Raw genomic sequence first — 18,135 nt, 5'->3', positions numbered from 1 at the left:
AACAAAATGGTCAGAAAATATCCATGTGCACTTTTTTATCTGTTAGAATTCGCGGGCCAATAAAAATTCTTGTCAAAAAATGTTGTTCTGAATTCAAGATTATAAGTTCTGTATTATAAGAACCGATTATCAGAAGAAAGTGAGGAATATTAAGTTTGAAGTTGACATTTCGTCTCAATTATAATGTTTGAGCACATTTTCAGATAGTACAGGTCATGCGCCATTAAGACAGAGAACAATGTTTAATGTTTTTAAGAGCATATCGCCGTATAGTAAAAATTATTATTTCTTCAAATTTAACTATAATTACGAATAAGTATATCTTTGGTAAAAATTTTGTATAATATTTTATATTCTCTTACCAGTATAAACAAGTTTTCGTGTCGATTTTCCAAAATGAAAAATAATAATTTTATTCAAATCAGAAAAAAAAAAAAAAAAAAAAAAAAAATCTTACGATATCGAGTCCCGAAAAACATAAATTCTTGAATGTAACGATCATTAGAAAATGAATTCAGAACTAGTAACTGAGAGAAAATATTAGCTGGGAATTTAATTTTCATCGCTTTTTTTAAAATCAAACATTATGATGCAATATGGGACTGTAAAATAATGCTTTTATGTCGTATATGCTTAAATGATATTTCGAAAATATTGCTCAAATTAAAGAAAGAAATAAAAATTATTTTTCCAAGTAGGCACTTTTTAAAAATTTATTCCTGATCTAAATTCGCCATTATAAATGTCGATAGCTGATTATAAATCTTTCTAATGCCTACAATTTTTTTTAAATTAAATGCAGAGAAAAACTGTTTCAATTTCCTTCACTTTTTATCCTGTAACATATCCAGGTGGAAGCTTTGAAGCCGGTTTCGGATAACCAACTCTACTACAACTTAAGTCAATGGAGTTGCCTTTTCTCGCTTTCTCTTTTTTCCTGACAATTCAACTGGATTGTAAATATATTTTTATATGTTCATGCAGAATTGAAATAAAGTAAAATATATTCTATACTAAAAATGATGGGAAAAAAAACTTTCATTTTTAACGGAAATGGACTAATACTTTTTGCTGTCCTCTATATATTTAAAATAATTACAATTTTAATATGAAAGCTGGTAGAACATGGAATCTAAGAAAACAGCATCGTTAAGCATAAGAAAACGAAATTATTATTTTGTAAAACAATATCATGATGATATGTAATTGATAAATATTCACGCGTAAAAAATAGTTTCCAATGAGCAAATACATTGCAAGTCAAAGATCATCTACTGAGTCGGAAGGTACTATTTGTTTAAGAAAAGTTTGCAAAGTTTCCCTCCTGTGTGTTGTATGGAAAAGCAAAATTTCCAAAACAAACAAACGATAAGAAAACATACTGCGCACAATTCGTTCTTCGTGGCACACAGGAAAGGGTCGATATATTCCTTTCCAAATTTTTTCATCTGCAATTATTCAACTAAGGAAATGGATTGCACAAGATCAATAACCTGCGTATTTCATTGATGTCGGAGAACAAACATCTCTGAGTACGAAGACCAAAACTTTATTTTCTCTAGAAAGCTGAGAGGTGAATTTTATTTATATATTTCCAATGTACTGTACGTGACACATTTCATCCCTACAACAGACAACAAAACATTGTAATAAAAAAAGAACACGGAAAGGAAACTTTTGAAATTGTTTTTCTATATGGCACAACGAAGATAATGCATTTTTTCAATAAGAAAATGCACCAGACTATCCAGTGTAATAGCCAATTGAAGTATGAGGTTCTGGTGGCGTTAAAAGCGATGGGAAAATTATTTATCTGAAATGCATTATGTGGCATTTGATTTCTTGTAATTGGAGACATATCGAATAATCTTGATTGTAATCCATCAACATTATTGATATTTTTTTTTTTTTTTTTTTTTTTTTTACATTCTCTGTAAAAGTATTGTTAAGTAACTAGCGGAAGTCATCTTTCCTAGAAGTTCGCATATTTTCCACCATACAGAAATTTTTTTATGTATTGTTTCGGCGTGAAGAGAATGTTGCAGAGAGGTTTTCAGTATGAGAATCTTTTCATTGACATACTGAGCCCAATAACTGTTATGAAATCGATTATCGATTTGGGCATCAAAAATATATACTGATTTTGATTTATGTAGCCTTCTGAATTTTTGAGTTGCTAGAAAAAGTTTCAGGTTATGGTCTTCTCTCATATTCGGGCGGATTTCTCAATGACAAATTTCGTTCAAAATTTTGGGCAGGAGTATAATTTCAGAGTAAAGACAGCATGCCAAATTTCATTCACCTAGCTTGTTCCATGTTGAATTATCTTGTTCATACAAAGATGAATGAATTATAAAAATTGACTTTTTACAAGGCCTCAAAACCTCGAAATCTATCTCACTGCGATTATTATTATTATTTTTTTTTACATTATGAATGTAAAAAATATTAGAAAATATACGATGCTGATAAAAATATAATTCAAAAATGGCATTTCTGTTTATGAAAAATAATATTGGAACCATATCATGATTTGCGAAATCACTTTGTATACAAAAATAATTGAATTTCTGTACACACAATTTTTTTTTTATATATAATTCATATTTCTTTCAAAAATGGTTGTGCAAAAAATATATTTTTAAGTACTTTTTGCTTAACAAAACTTGTTTCACATAAAATTCAATTTGGTAATTTATTTTTCACTGAGCACCCGTGATGCTTGACTTCTGAAATTCTATGTAGATGTATATTTCCAATTTAATATTTTTGGAACTTAATCACTCGTTTCAATTTTATTTTTGAGAAACTCTGTTGTATAAAGAATTCAATAAAATTAATTAAAAGATTCAATAAAACCGTAATAAGTAAAGATAAAGTAAATTAAACATTAAAAGTAGAAAAGAAAAAAATAAAATTTTCAATTTTTTTTTTTTTTTTTTTTTTTTTTGTTTACTGAAATGTATTAAACAATTTTATCAAAAATCTAAGTATGAAAACAAAAATCGTAGAAACGTGAAGAGTTAAAAATAATATAAGGAAATTAAACCGTATTGTATATGATAAAGAATAAAATATATTATAATTAATTAAAATTAAAATTAAATATGGTTGTGATTGACGCTAAAATTTGCGTAATATTTATACCAGTTTCTCTAGCTTTTATGATTTTTTTTAACCTTCAAATATTTTATTAAAGAAAATCTATTTCTACTTTTTAATACATCAATAAAGATTTTTAAAACTTCATTATATTATGTATTTCTAAAGTGAATTCAATTCTCTTGGAGAGAGAGAATGCTAAAATGTGAGTTCATTGCCTACCTATCGCGTCTTGGAATCTCTGAAAAAAGTATTCATAACTCCAAAGGTGATAATTCTCCGAGTGGGGGCTTACATTCCAAAAAGTCTTGTGGTTTGACTGCTGCAACATTTTTCACCGAAAGAAGGAATAAAAAAATGACAGCATCCTATAAAAGCGTGCATCCTTTCCCTTTCAGGGGCCTGAGTGTCATGGAGCAGGGGGGCAAACGGCCCTTCTTCCGCCTAGCCAACGGACGAGTGAACAGCGGAACGGAAGAGTCGGTGGCGGAGGTAATGGTTCCGCCCTTGTGTCGCCACGATTCCATCAAAATCTCCATCGACAATACCAACACTTGTACTGACTCAGTGGTGACTGCACTCGGGGACCCTGTAAACGATTACATCACACCAGAGATCAACTTCAAAAAGGTGAGCGCTTCCTTTCCTATTCTTCTCTTGAATTTTTTTTTATTTGTTCTGTCTGGCAACGTTTAAAGAATTTTTTTATGACTAAACGCCTTGGGCTTATTTCCAATGTTTGCATCAGCAGCGAAGAAGAATATAAACATGGTAGAGTTTCTAGTTGACTGATTTGTTGAATCGTGTGTTTATAATCTATCAAATGAACGAAACCAGAGTTCTTCATGCCAAAACTGAGACATTTCCTTTAATTACTAGGGCAAAATGACTATATTTCCGTTTTAAACGCGGGTATATATAAATAGCTTTCATATTTTTAGGAAGAATCGATGTAGCGTTATGCAAATGGAGTTCAGCTTTTCTGTTACACTCGTATTAATTTTCATATGTATCAAATTGTAAGTTATAAGTCTTGTAATTAAATTAATAGTTTAGGCTTTAAAAAGTTTGTAATTCAGAACATAAATACAGTGAAATTTTGGTGTCATTAAATTAGTCTGTGATATTTATTTTTCCGGAATTAAATATTTGCAACTACATATATTTACGAAAGATACTCACTTATATTACAAACCACTTAAGATAGATGTACCTTTGAATGAAGAATCAAATATAATTTATTTGTACGATTTTCGAGTACATAAAACGATACAATAGTTGAATTTTATTGATATTTTTGTTATAATTTTACATAACTTGCATTTCTGAAATATAATTTTTGATAATAAGCATTACTAATAATAGTTATTATTTTTTAAAAAATAATTACTCAACGCAGAGTTAATTACGAGACACTAAATGATATTAAAGGTTTACTTTAAGAAACAGTAATAACTTTAATGTATCCATTTATGATATTTTTAACAATTTTGTTTAACAGCATTACATAATATAGTTAAAAGTTTGCAGTGTAAATTTTGCAAATATAAAATTATTAGCTTCAAATATTTGCTGTCAATCTTTTTTTTTTTTTCTTTTTTTAGTTATCGAATATCGAAGCATCCGTTTATGGTTGCTTTAAATTGAATAATACGAATTTATAATAACAAAAAAATAATTATACCAATTAATCTTTTGCAGCAATCAAGCAAATGAAATTTTATTTGAACAACGAAGATTGTTTAAATTTCTTTATGAAATTATCGTGACTTAATCAGGAATTCTAAAAATTTAACTATATACGTATTTTACTGCAATTTTAAAATTTGATCTAAAAAAATTTAAACAAAAGTGCAAACTGTTATTTTTTCAAACATTGCATTATTTTAAGCATTAATTTTTTAAAAAAAAATATTGGTATTAACTCAAACATCTGCATTTATTCAAACATTAGCATTAAGTAAATCAAACTAAAATAGATCATATATAAAAGTCGCCGAGTAATATTAAGTTGTAAAATTCTTCTTCTATTTTGAATGTAAAAACCGTCTAAGATCAGTTTCAGATCAAGTTTATGCACTTTTCATTATAGGAATAAAAAAATAAAAAATAAAAGATACCAATCAATTTTCTTTTTTATCAAATAAGAAAATAAAATTTCATTCCACCGAGAGCACTTACATTTCTCTTCGAAAACTAATTATTACATAACAAGAAATTCTAAAACCCCATTTTAAAAGTTCAGCTTAAAATTTTAACCACATATCGAGGATTTATTTTTCCATTCGCAACGAGCGTAAGAAATTCTGTTATTGAATTTTGAAGAAACTAAAATGTTTTGTCTTCGCATCTCGGCATCACCACACACAGAAATAAACAGAGCATTCTTTTGTGAAAAAGGATGATTCTGTCGCTTTTGAACCTCCAGAAATGAGTCCATCTTCTTCCAGGAGGAGGCGGAAGGGGACTCGCTCTACGGAACCCCCAAAGAGGAGCTGGGCCCTGTGATCGGCGAAGCGAAGGCCTCCTTCATGCGGAGTCAATTGGAGGCCCTCTTCCAGCCCTCCGATAACAAACTCGCCATGAAACTCTTCGGCAGCAAGAAAGCGCTCATGAAGGAGAGGATACGGCAGAAAGCGGCTGGGCACTGGGTCATACATCCCTGCAGCAAGTTCAGGTAAGAGCCTCTATCTTTTCAGTGTGCCTGCTGTTCAAATGAAAGCACTCATTCATTTAACCATATGTGTGGCGCAGCACAGCCAAATTTGGACTTTGCCCCGTTAAACAAAAGTGACTAGATCTCTGAGCGTTTCATTGAGGAGGTAAAAACGAAGTTCTACGAGACATTTGATTCAAATTTGACTGTATTGTGTAATTTGAAAGATTCTGCTCATTTTATAGTTCTTTATTTCAGTAACAGAAAATTTGAGAGCGAATGATAATTTTCATGAAAACTTTTTTGTCTTTGAATATTTTTATTTTTGAAAAAACTATCTTTTTTAAACATGAATTCTTTATAAGTAAAATTTGGGATAAATTCAAGACAGATTTCCAGATAAGAACAAATGGTTGAAAGCTGAAGCTAGTCCTAGAAAATTTGAAACATTTGTTTACTTTGACTAAACCTTCGAAAAAAAGAGAAATATTTGATTCATTGATGACGAGCTTGAAATTTATTTTCCAGACAAATTAAAGAATGCAGAAATAGTTAGTTTGATTTTTTTTAGTCAAGTTTTTACACAGATATTGTCTTTCCGTTTCAACCAAGATAAGTTCAATCTTTTTAGACATAACCAATAAAAATCGATGCCTATATCACTTCTTCCTCTTCTTTTAATATTCTGAAGTATATGGGGTATGAAATGCGATGAAAGTTTGAAAATAATATTAAAAAATTAAAGCAAGATTTCAAACTTTGAAAAACATATATTTTGCAATCCCCAAACTAATAGGAAGTTTTCGCATTTCATTTCAATAAGAGCATTTTGTAAGGTTATTTAATTTTTGGTCAAGTTAAAAAATTATTATTAGTTTCTTGATAATATTGGCAAACGTATGACTATAAGAAGTTTATTTTTGAATGAGAAAGTTCTATGCTAGGGCAACAAAAAAGATAAACGTTCTCTAATCTTTTACTAACTTAAATATTTATAAATATTTTCAATTGTGGGGGTCAAAGGCCTCATTTCATATATAGGCTTTCTGTGCGGAGAATCAAGGGTTTGGGACTAAAACTGTGAATATGGCATTGATACATCTTAAATTCGTGAAAAATCAAATATGTTTCAACTAGCGTAATTTGAAGTTCGGAAATGGGCTGTGGGCTCAATGACTCCCTCATTATCTATGCACGTTTTCAAAATAACCTTCATCCGCTTCAAAATGGGATTTTAATATAACTAAACTAATACATAAATATTTTTAATCACACTGTATGTCTGACAAAAAAGGTGATTAGTAGAAAAAACAACTGATATATGATCATAAATGATTGCGGTTACTGTCAATCCAAAAATATTCCTTTCACATCCGAATCTCTCTGTTGAGGCGTCCTTTGTTTCTGCTTTCATTATGCATTGTAAAGATGATTAAAACAAGCATATTACAACAAAAAATATTTCGTAAGCTTTAGAGTATTATAAGAATAGACCATAAAGATAAATAATCCCATCCCTTTCGACATAAAGCTTACTGAATAGCATCATTTCTCATTTCAGCACTTTTAACGCAATTCTACATTAATTATTCTTCCCTTTATCCAGCAAAAAGATTAAAAATTTACGGTCTGCGAAAAAGTCGTAAACACCTAATAAAAGCCTTCATTCGATAAATAAGTCAAGTGATAACAACACTAGGGTCTAGATGAATTCGCCATTTTATTCCGTTGAAGTCTGAATACTAAATCAATGCCGTATCATTAAACGATCAAATGAACGAGGAAGGGCGAAAACTTGGGTTTTCTATTTGATGAAAAGAAAGAATTCTCGGAAGGCGTTAGAGCGTGTTCTACATAATTGTGAGGGGTGGGTAAAAAAGTGTATCATCTGGAAGAAGACGGTTGACTTTGAAGACCGCTGGCGCGGTGCCAGGACATAACCATTTTCTCCGCATCACCAAGGGACTAAAATAGAGTCAAAGGGAAAATGTTGTTCGGGGACATACCTCACGAAACCACGACAAGAGAAACTCGATTGCGTCGGACACTTGATGGGGCGCTTTTTTTCTTCCCGTAATGCTTTCGGGAGGACATGAATTTGTTGACATCAATCATGAAGGCATCCTAATATGTTGCATTCCCCCCCCCCTTTATTTCGCTCAAAAATTAGTTAACGTAATATTAATTATTTAAAAAGTGTCTCGGCGAATGATTTTTAATTGAATTCCATTCTTAATATATAGCTGTATTAATTATCATTCCTGCTACCTTGATTCATTCAACTTTTATTTATTGAGATCTCCTCTAATGAATAAATCAATAATCAACTCATTATTGTAGAAACCAATGTTTGTTTTACCCATTTAAGCATGATTGAATCCTTTACAGTAGATGTTGTCAGATAGAAAATGCATTCCCACTTTATTTATTTATTATAAATTAATTTATTTACATTTGTTTTTGTTTTTATACTCACTTTTTATAAGGAAGAAAATAAAATTTAAATACTTCAAGCTAGAAGGTCGTCTTAGAGAGCAGAGGAAAAAGAGGGCTTAGAAGCCCCATCTGCCAATAGAATCAGACATGAAGATTAAAATACATGAAGATTTATTAATTGTTCGTAAACGAAGAGAAATTACTATCATTGTCAAACAATTCGACTTCTAAATTTTGACGAATCTCCATGTCCTCTGAGTTCAAAAAAACACATTTTTGGAATTATGTCAGTCTGTGCGTATTAAATACGCTTAGAATGTGAAGAATACTTATTTTAAAACGCATAGAATTAGAGGAATGAAATGTGATATGCGGTTTTTACTCCATATTTATAGATTTCTATCTAATTTTTAAAGAACTTTTTTATGTTTTTCGGAATAAAATGAACACAATAGTGACAAAATGCAAAGAGCTCAATGAATAAAATCTAGTACACAGATTTATCAAATCCGTATAAAAGTTTGAATTAAATATGCGAGAGGGATGACCTTCTGTTTGTCTGTGCATATAAATGCGATAACTCAAAATGCGATGAATTAAATAAATGAAATTTGTGTGTTATCTTGTTAATAAAAGTGTGGAACGCGTCAATTGTAATTTCAATCGGTCGAAAAAAAATCGTCCAAAATATATATTTGGATTTTATGTACAAAACATTATACGCTCAAATGTGGAACACTAAAAATAATAACCTGAGTATTCAAGACATTCACAGCCTTACTCAAGGTTCGTGATTTTTATGCAGGGAAGCATTTTTAACATTTTTATGAGGAAAATTGCGAGCATGTTTTCGGGGAGATTATTGCTTTCTGGTTTTTCAATAAAAATCATATTTTAATCATTTAAACATGATTGAATGGAAGCTTTAAGAGTAAATATTGTCAGCTATGAAAATAGATTTTGTGGATAATGTCAGCAAACTTTTCATTTATTTGTTAAGAGTTTATTTATTTACATTTTGTTTTGCTTTTTGTTACATTGACTGCTTTTGAATTATTTCAAGTCAAAAAGATTGTCATTAGGGAGCAATGAAATAACGACTGGGAAGCAAAGGTAGTCATGGATGCTTGGAGCTCTATATTTATGGAGCGTCATGGAGATAAAACATTATAAAGATTCAATAGCGATTTCCGATTAAGCAGACTGGAAACGATTCAGAGACTGCAAGAAAATTTTAAAAAAATTTTTTGCCCTGATTACCTAATAAATAAATTTATAAAAATACAACCTCTGTGAATTATAAAATGGAATAATATTAACACTTTAATGAAGAATAATTTATGAAATACATATATATTTAGTTATTAAAATATTTCTAAACAACGAAAGCTTGTATCAATAACATTGTGCACAAGCGAGAATTTCGGACAACATAATAGAATAAAAAAGATAGTAAAGTCTTCTCATAAACAAATACTTTTTCATAAAATTAATAAAATAAAAAAGATTAACATTATTGATTTTGTGATCTTTTTAAGCAAAATATAATTAGTGGATGAAAAATTATTTCTATACTCAGGGCGCTTTTTACTATTGCTAAGCCACTGACGATGACTAGGGATGAAAAAATCATATCATGCCTCGAGCGCTACTTACCACCGCTGCGCCGCTGGTGAAAAGTTTGGTTTGTCTGGGCATTTATAACACAAAATTCATAATGTAGGCTGTACTGTATCAAAAAATGTTTATTTTTTCCTTATGGTTAATTTCGAATAGAAGATGCAAATAAAATGAACCAAAATCATCAACTGTCAAAACAAAATTTGAAGCCAGGAATACTTTTATAATATTCATTCAAAAGATAATTTATAAAAATAATTAAAAAATCTATGAAAAGATGATTATAATGATGTTTATTAGATTTTTCCAAGCAACTTAAGAATTGTAATAGCTGTTATCAGGAAGCGGTGCAAGTAATGCATATTTAGAAAAGGATGTTCATTCTCAGAATAAATAACCATTGGTCCAGGATTACAATTGTTCGACATTGGGAATCTTGAACCATCTGCAATTTATTCAAAATGAGTTAAAATCGTATCTGTTTTCTATTACTAAAAGAAAACCTATGATAGATTTAGTTCTATGCATATTATATTTGAACATAGAAAAGATTAAACATATATTGCATGTAGCTTGCTATTTTTTTTTTTTTTTTTGCAATTTTCTAATAGTTTTTGTCTTTATGATATAATTTAATCATCTAAAGTTTAAAATCTATTCTGCCGGCGTCCTGTCATAGGAGTAGCGCGTCTTCCACGTGATCTGGGCGTCATGGGTTCAAGTCCCGGTTTGGGCTTGGTTATTATTCCCTTGTTCTATCTGCGAGATGTGTGAATGTGCTCCTCCCCCTGTAAAAAGGGGTTGTGCAAGCGAATGAGTGATGCGTGAGTAGCTGCCGTACTCTTGGTCCTAGTTAGAGTTACTATAAAAACAAAAGACGCTCCCCCACCGGCTTAAAATCGCCGTCTTCGTAACAGCGGGCTTGTCCATGGCAAGTGCCATAAGAAACAACAACAAAATCTATTCATGCTTTTTAAAAAACGGCCTTGATAGTTGGTCTATTATTAATTGACGCAAGACCTTCTCAACTATTGTCTTATTATGTTAATGCTTAAATATTAAAATATATTACACATCATTCCCCTTCTTTATGTTATTTACTATTACTAATCCAAATATATTAAAAAACTATTTCAAGTTATCTACTTTTACTTTTCTTCCTGAATTTATGCTTTATTTCTAACTAATTATTATCAATTGTCTCAGATTTTTCCCAACTGTCAATCCATGTCATTAGGGTATAATTTTAATAATTGCGAAACAGTTCACGAAAAAAATTATTCAAAATTTCTATAAAAAAAATATAAAAGTTTATTACTCAAATGAGCTTTATAGCAAATTATACTTCTAAAAGGAGCATAAAATTGCAGCTATTCTATGAATTTATGTTTCAAATCATGCAGAACTCACTAACAGCACGTATTTGCTTTTAAGTCATTTGTAGGTGTAATATAACGTTTAACCGATAAAATGATATGAGAGGAAACAAGTTTTGTAAGCTCTTACAGCATTGTCGGCCAAAGATAGTTTGATTCAGAGGTAAAGATGAGATGTTGTGAGTGAAATCCGTTTTCTGATGTCATGTGCCATTTATAAAACGGAAATGGAGCCTTTCTAATTCATGCAAATGCTTATGTAAAGAACAAAAGAAATTTATGACCTTTTGTACACAGTAGCCGATGGATATATGATATTAACTAAATAAATTAAAAGATAAAATTTTTAAAAAACTCAAGGTTTGAGCTCATACTTTTATTGCCATATTTGTAGAAATCAAAACTCCATACTTTGTTTTTAAAAGTATATATTGGAAGCAACAATTAAATCAATTCACTTAATAATATCACCTAATCTTAAGAACATAACGTATTAAATAATTTCACTGCATTTTTGTTTTGAAAATTGGAGAAACAGGAGAAAATAGGAGGGAAAAAGATAATGGAAAGTTTCAATGTTCTCAAAATTTCCTTGAATTAAATGGGGAAAATGCGTCCAAAATTTCATCATAATCGTCAATTATTTTTAAGATGGCATGATTAATATATTCATATAAATACATTCACATAATATTCATTCTACTCCTTCGAGAAAATTGTTCCCACATATAATTCTTTATTCCTAGAAACAGAAATATAAAGGTTTCTAAAGATTTCGCCCACTCAGAAAAATAGTACAAAAGTGTTTCTTTGAATTCCATCATTATACTCGTAATTATACAATTTGTGGGAAGTCATAATTAACCTACTCAATTAACGTCTCATTCAATAAATGCTTATCTTTCTAGTTTCATAAAAAATTCCAATTAAGGTATTATTTCTTGGAATTTTTAGCTTATCAGGAAAATTATGTTGCGCAATCAATTCCAAAAATTTTCTTCCGATCTATTGCTTATTTTTTATTATAAAAATATAATAATGTATTTAATATTCTTTCTCTGTGAGATTATGATACGACAAATGAAATAATTTTTTGTATAATGCATTGAAGAATTCGTAATCTTAAAAATTATATTCATCAAACTTTCGTATAAAAAAAGAAAAAAAGTGAAGAAACAGGAAATTTTCAGCTTTAAAACCTTTGATAACATTTCTTCTCATGTATTCATTGATCATCACGTACTTGAGTTGCCAATTAAACTGGAAAATGAAAATGTGTTTATTGAAGGTGCATAGTTAGTTATTCTTAGTCCTACATTATTAAGCTAATCATTTGATAAAAACCTAATGTTGTATATAGTGATGAAATCACAGTACTTAGAATCCACCTTCTTTCATATTTTCAAGATATATCTGATATGTATTACATGATATATATTTACATTTAAATGTTACTCGCTTTTCATCGCTTATAGTTATCTTCAACCCTCAATCCAACATTATTTTTCATTTTTAAGAAATTGCATTGCATGAATCGATATGTACTAATATAACATTTATTGTAATCCCATGTATACACCGAGAAAAGCGGTAAATGTAGAAATTATTAGATAATAATTCATTCTAAGAGTATAGATAAATTGAAATTTTTGCGTACATATAAAGGTCAAATTTGCATGAAAGTTGAAGTTAAAAATAAAAATTAGATCCCTTCATAAACACTTAAATATCAAGAAAAAATACTTAAATGAAATTATAATGGTATTCCTGCTTATCTCAAGGAATATGATAATGAACAATTCCCGGAACTCCTATAAAACCGGTAAAAGCTCAAAGAAATGTCATATAGATATTAGATTAGTGCTAATTTGATAATAGCAAAAATGAAATGAAAGCCCATTATTAAAAAAAAATCAAACAGGTACATTTCTATATCGAATGTTCCTTCCTTATGTGTTATCGAATGTTATCGAATCCTTCAACCCAGAAGGAACGCGATACAATTCTTATTCTCACTGGAACTTGAGAAAGTAGATACTTCACCTTAATTAATCCAGCAGAAACAAATTTGCCAATTCCTACGCTCAATTAAATCGTGTTTTATTATTTATACTCAGTAGTTAGCGCTCGTTCAGGAGACGCTAGATACGTGACCGAAATAAATCGGCTGGGAAGGGAGATTCAAATAAGCTACCGGTATGGGGAGTAACTAAAATAGAACAATCAGTTTACTACTTATGATGCTTGGGTTTTCTCTCAATGAATCAGTTAATTAAACCAATTTGTTTTTTATCTTTTATTCTAAGTGTTTACATAATTCGAAATAGTTCTGAATATATTTTATGGTACAGTGAATGAGCTATCTAATGGATATATACTGTTTCATGACAGTAATTGAAAGATGAACGACTTAATTTTTTTATAACCTACCGTCTATTTAATAAATATTTTAATGACTCTTGTGTTCCTTCTGTAGAGTCTTTATTCGAATCTTTTCAATAACAGTATCCTTATATTCTGTTTCATTTTATTTCATTTATTTTCGTTTGTTTACCTTTTGTAGGACGTTAAAAATGTAATTATCGCAGATGCTTTACATTTTCGTTAAGCAAACCTATATAATTACTGATCTAATTTTAGATTTGATAAATTCCCTAAATAATTTTTCTAACTTCCTCTCATTTCTTCAAAAGATATTCAACAACTGATGACAAATGCCTGTTATACGCAGCTATATATTTTAAGTTCTCGTATCTGTTCAATGGGATCTGTTGGTTATCTTAATTAAAAAAAAAAATTGGAAGGGTTCATTATCCGAAAGGTTCTTTAAGCAATCATTTTTTCTGTCTCTCGTGGTCTTGTTAAAGAGAATATGAAACGGGGGGGGGGTCTCTTTGTATTCGGATGTCATCTCGAAAAAAAGGTTATTATTTTATCTGTCGCTGACTTCTATCATAGAAAGAACTCTTCAAGATAGCTCATTCCAACTAATAGATGTTCTTACCATGAATGTCACTTTAATAGACTTGGGCTCTTACGGATTCATAAGAAACCACTAAAACAATTAATGAAATTGGCCATTCATCCATGGAAACACAAGCATAAAAATTATTTTTTTAATTTGGTATAAATTTATTAAATGGTTCCACTTCTTTCATTCTCTTTATTCATTTAATATTTCCCTTTATTTACGAACTGTGATGGATATTTAACTCAAATATCTTCGCTTCATCCTTGAAAGTCCCGATCTGAATTAAACTGAATTGAAATCTAGAGATAGACAATAACCTAACAGAAAACATTTTCATATATATATTAATTTTGCTATTTTATCTCATATTTTATTTTATTTTTTGAATAATGAAATTATTTTCAAATATTATTTTTAAAGTAATATTTATTTTCATTTGTTTTCATTTTTTAAAAATTATAAAATTATTTGAAGAAAACATATATTTTATTAAATAATGATTATAGAACCATTTGGTCGCTTCTTAAACTGTAGATGCTACAGTTATTACACTTCCGTGCTCATCACTAATTCTTTTCTAAATGGGTTGTCTAATTAGCTAATGTGACCTATTTACCATGATAATAAAAAACAAAAGTATTCATAGCAATAACAATGTTATATAAACTGCAAGCAAGTTATTCTAATAAAATAACTACGAAAGTATACTTATCTGTTATTGCATTTATCGAATTTGTTCTTTCTTAGTATATTTATTCTGTTGTTGGTTTCCTCAGACAGAAAGAAGAAGCTGAGGTATAAACAGAAACAAAATGTTATGAGTCCTCAATATCATCACACATGTCTGAGTATATGATGATAACTAGGAATTATTTAAGCTGAGGGAAAAATGGGCTATTTTTCTCAGAGCAAATAAAATTTTAATCACCAGAAAGATAGTCAATATACATATTATAATTCCAGTATTCATAATGTTTTAATTTTAGTTATAACACTAATAACTAATAAACTAATAATTGAATAAAATTTTTTAGTATTTTAATTTTTAAAGCTTTAATAATGGAAAAAAACAAATTAACAAGCTCTTAAAAGAGCTTTTACAGTGAATATACAAAAAGGAGCGGCGATTAATAGAAAACTTTTAGGTAGAAAACCAGATTGGATTTGCATATCACAATAGCTTGAAGTGGTCATATGTAATAAAATTCATTGTCCAGAATGTTATTTGCATAAAATAAATAAAATAAAGAAGATTATTTTCCCCATAAATTTTAATGATTTTAAGATAACTATATTTGCAGAAAAGAACGAAATGTAAATAAGCAAAATCGAAACACATTTTGCTACATAAAAAATTATTGAAGAGAATCAGAATCAGAATTAAATACAATGATGAAAACAATACTTTCAAAAATTAAAACATATGGAAGGGGACTTTTTCCTTCTAAAAAAACATTTTGTGAAAATAGTTTATCGGGCCTTTATAGTACTATTTGTGTCAACACCAATGCAGATACCATCTATATTCAACAAACTATTCAGCAGCGAAAATGCAAAGCTCAGCACATTTTTTTTCTCTATAAAGATGATATCACAGGTTAATTTTGTTGAAATCTTTCACAAAATATATTTAGGGGACTTTTTTTATGGATTTTTTTTATCATTTTATTTTTGAGGACTTTTTATTTCCTTGAAAAGACTAAGGAATTACTTTCATCTTTTTCAATTTGTGAGAAATTTGGAGAAAATAATAATCCACTTAAATATTTTGTATCAGCTTCATTTTTTAAGGATGGTTGCAATAGATTTAAGAGTTGGATTGAAAACTTATTATATATATTTGAATGAAATATCCCACATATTTTGATAATTTGCTTAATAGTACGATGTCATAGAAAAAGCTATCAAACTGGAAAATGAAAGAATGCAGTTATATCATTATATGATTACATTATTAAATAATGGTATTACATTACCACTACTAATACTATAATCCAAACACAATTTTCTTAAAAATGTGATCGAAGCAATTTTTCTATTTGCCTTATTACATATAACTTTTTTCTCATATTTTTTGCATTAATATCATTTTTTATTAAATTCATTTTTTACTAACTTAGAATAAACTAAAGATATTTGCTCATTTTTTAAATATAGTTTAAAAGTCATTGTAGCTATATATGTATACATGTATATATGTATGTTCCAAATCTCCACTTAAGTAAAAGGACCGAATTCAACCGTATTTTGCTCATTTCTAATTGAAGACAAATGAAGGACTAATATCAGCTTTTCAAATTACAAAATTAAATATTCAATTAATAAGAAAATAGTAAATCAAAAGTTCGCTATTTTTCCGCCGTAACTTTGGAGAAAATTATTCCATAAGAAATATTTTTATATCATCTTAAAAATTCTAAAGTCGCTTTTTCAGTAATTCTAATTTCCTTTCCGTGTTGTAATCTTATCCTTCAATTTTTATTACCTGTCCAAATATTAACAATTCAATAGATGAAAAGGATATTGGGAAAAATTGCAGAACTCCGTCGAAAGGTAATGGTGTAGCTTTGAACACCAGTACCTATCGATGGAGGTAATGGTCTTCTAAGCCAACACCTATCTTATTCTACATTTATTTTGGTATTTCGGTTTTTATATATATATATATATGTGTGTGTGTGTGTGTGTGTGTGTGTGTGTGTGTGTGTGTGTGTGTGCGTGTGTGCGTGTGTGTGTGTGGAAACGTTTTTTATAGGTTTTAAAAGAATTCTAAAATTTATTTAATTGGGCATATTTTATTAATTGGGCATAAAATACTGGGGCATAACCAAGCTTATAATGAACTTTATGTGATAATTAATTTACCATTAATAATACATTTGAAAATTTCATTCTTAGTCATTCTGGATATATCAGCCAGATTAAACGAAAATTCATTTTAATTTCTTGTATATCCCAGTGGAATTTATTTATAATGTGACACATAAAACGCTCCTCGTTATAACGGGAGAAAAAAGGAGGGGAAATCGCAGCACAGTATGCAGATATACCTTAATAACATGCGCAGTTACGGCTGTTTATGTGTTTAAGACAAAATCGTAAACTGATACCATTAACTCAATTTATCTTAGAAAGATTCAAAAATTAAACCAGATTCAATAATGTATGTAATGCATTAAATAAAGTTTAATTCACTTAACTATCCATTTTTCAGGTTATACTGGGATTTATGTATGCTGTTCTTCCTTGTCGCTAATCTCATCGTCCTTCCGGTGGCCATCTCTTTCTTCAACGACGACCTGTCCATCCGATGGATAGCCTTCAACTGCCTGTCGGACACCGTCTTCCTCCTGGACATCCTTGTAAATTTTAGAACGGGTAAGTGTCACCTTTATCCTCCCATATTTAATGCAGAAGCATCTTCAAAAATTTGCAAAGCTTTATGTTGTTTTTGTTGATCATTCCTCTATCAGCAGGGCGAAAGAGAGCACAAAATCGGAATTAAAATAAATCTCTGAGCTTCCATGAACAGTTCTATCGGAAAATTAATTTTCAGACCACTTAGAACAATCAGCATGTAGATTATTTTCAGAAATTCCTATAACTTTCACCATTTTAAAATTTTATTAATTTTTTCATTTTGCAAATAGAAGTTAGAATAATATTTTAAGTTCGTGATATCTTTGAAAATATTTAAAAACGGTAGCAAGCCGTAATTATTATGAATTTGTTTACATTTTTTTGCAAAAATATGTCATATAGTATTTTTGTAAGTTGTGCCTTTTAAATGAATTAATCATAGTCAAAGTATTAAAAGTGAATTATTTCCAGTTGCTCTATTTCATTTTATGCAAAAAAAAAAAAAAAAAAAAAAAAAATCTGAAGTATCTAAAAATATGGTGTTAATTTTTAAATACTTGAGCAAAAGATCAAATTAACTTTTTTTATATTCTAAAATACTAGTTCAAAGATTT

At 29.2% G+C, this 18,135-nt stretch overlaps 1 protein-coding gene across 2 annotated transcripts in view; it reads left to right on the top strand.

Annotated features, from left to right (window-relative positions):
• Window positions 1-18,135, top strand: part of LOC129968240 (potassium/sodium hyperpolarization-activated cyclic nucleotide-gated channel 2-like) — a 95,210-nt gene that overhangs the window by 39,811 nt on the left and 37,264 nt on the right. For both annotated transcript variants that reach the window (XM_056082099.1, XM_056082095.1), the window contains 3 exons: window positions 3,501-3,732; window positions 5,553-5,779; window positions 17,376-17,539. In XM_056082099.1, the coding sequence (XP_055938074.1) occupies window positions 3,501-3,732; window positions 5,553-5,779; window positions 17,376-17,539 (623 nt within the window). The remainder of the gene's footprint in view (window positions 1-3,500; window positions 3,733-5,552; window positions 5,780-17,375; window positions 17,540-18,135) is intronic.

This window comes from Argiope bruennichi, chromosome 1 (assembly GCF_947563725.1).
Source record: "Argiope bruennichi chromosome 1, qqArgBrue1.1, whole genome shotgun sequence".
NCBI lineage: Eukaryota > Metazoa > Arthropoda > Arachnida > Araneae > Araneidae > Argiope > Argiope bruennichi.
The sequence above is the reverse complement of the archived record's forward strand: the minus strand, read 5'-3'. Positions and strand labels throughout refer to the sequence as shown.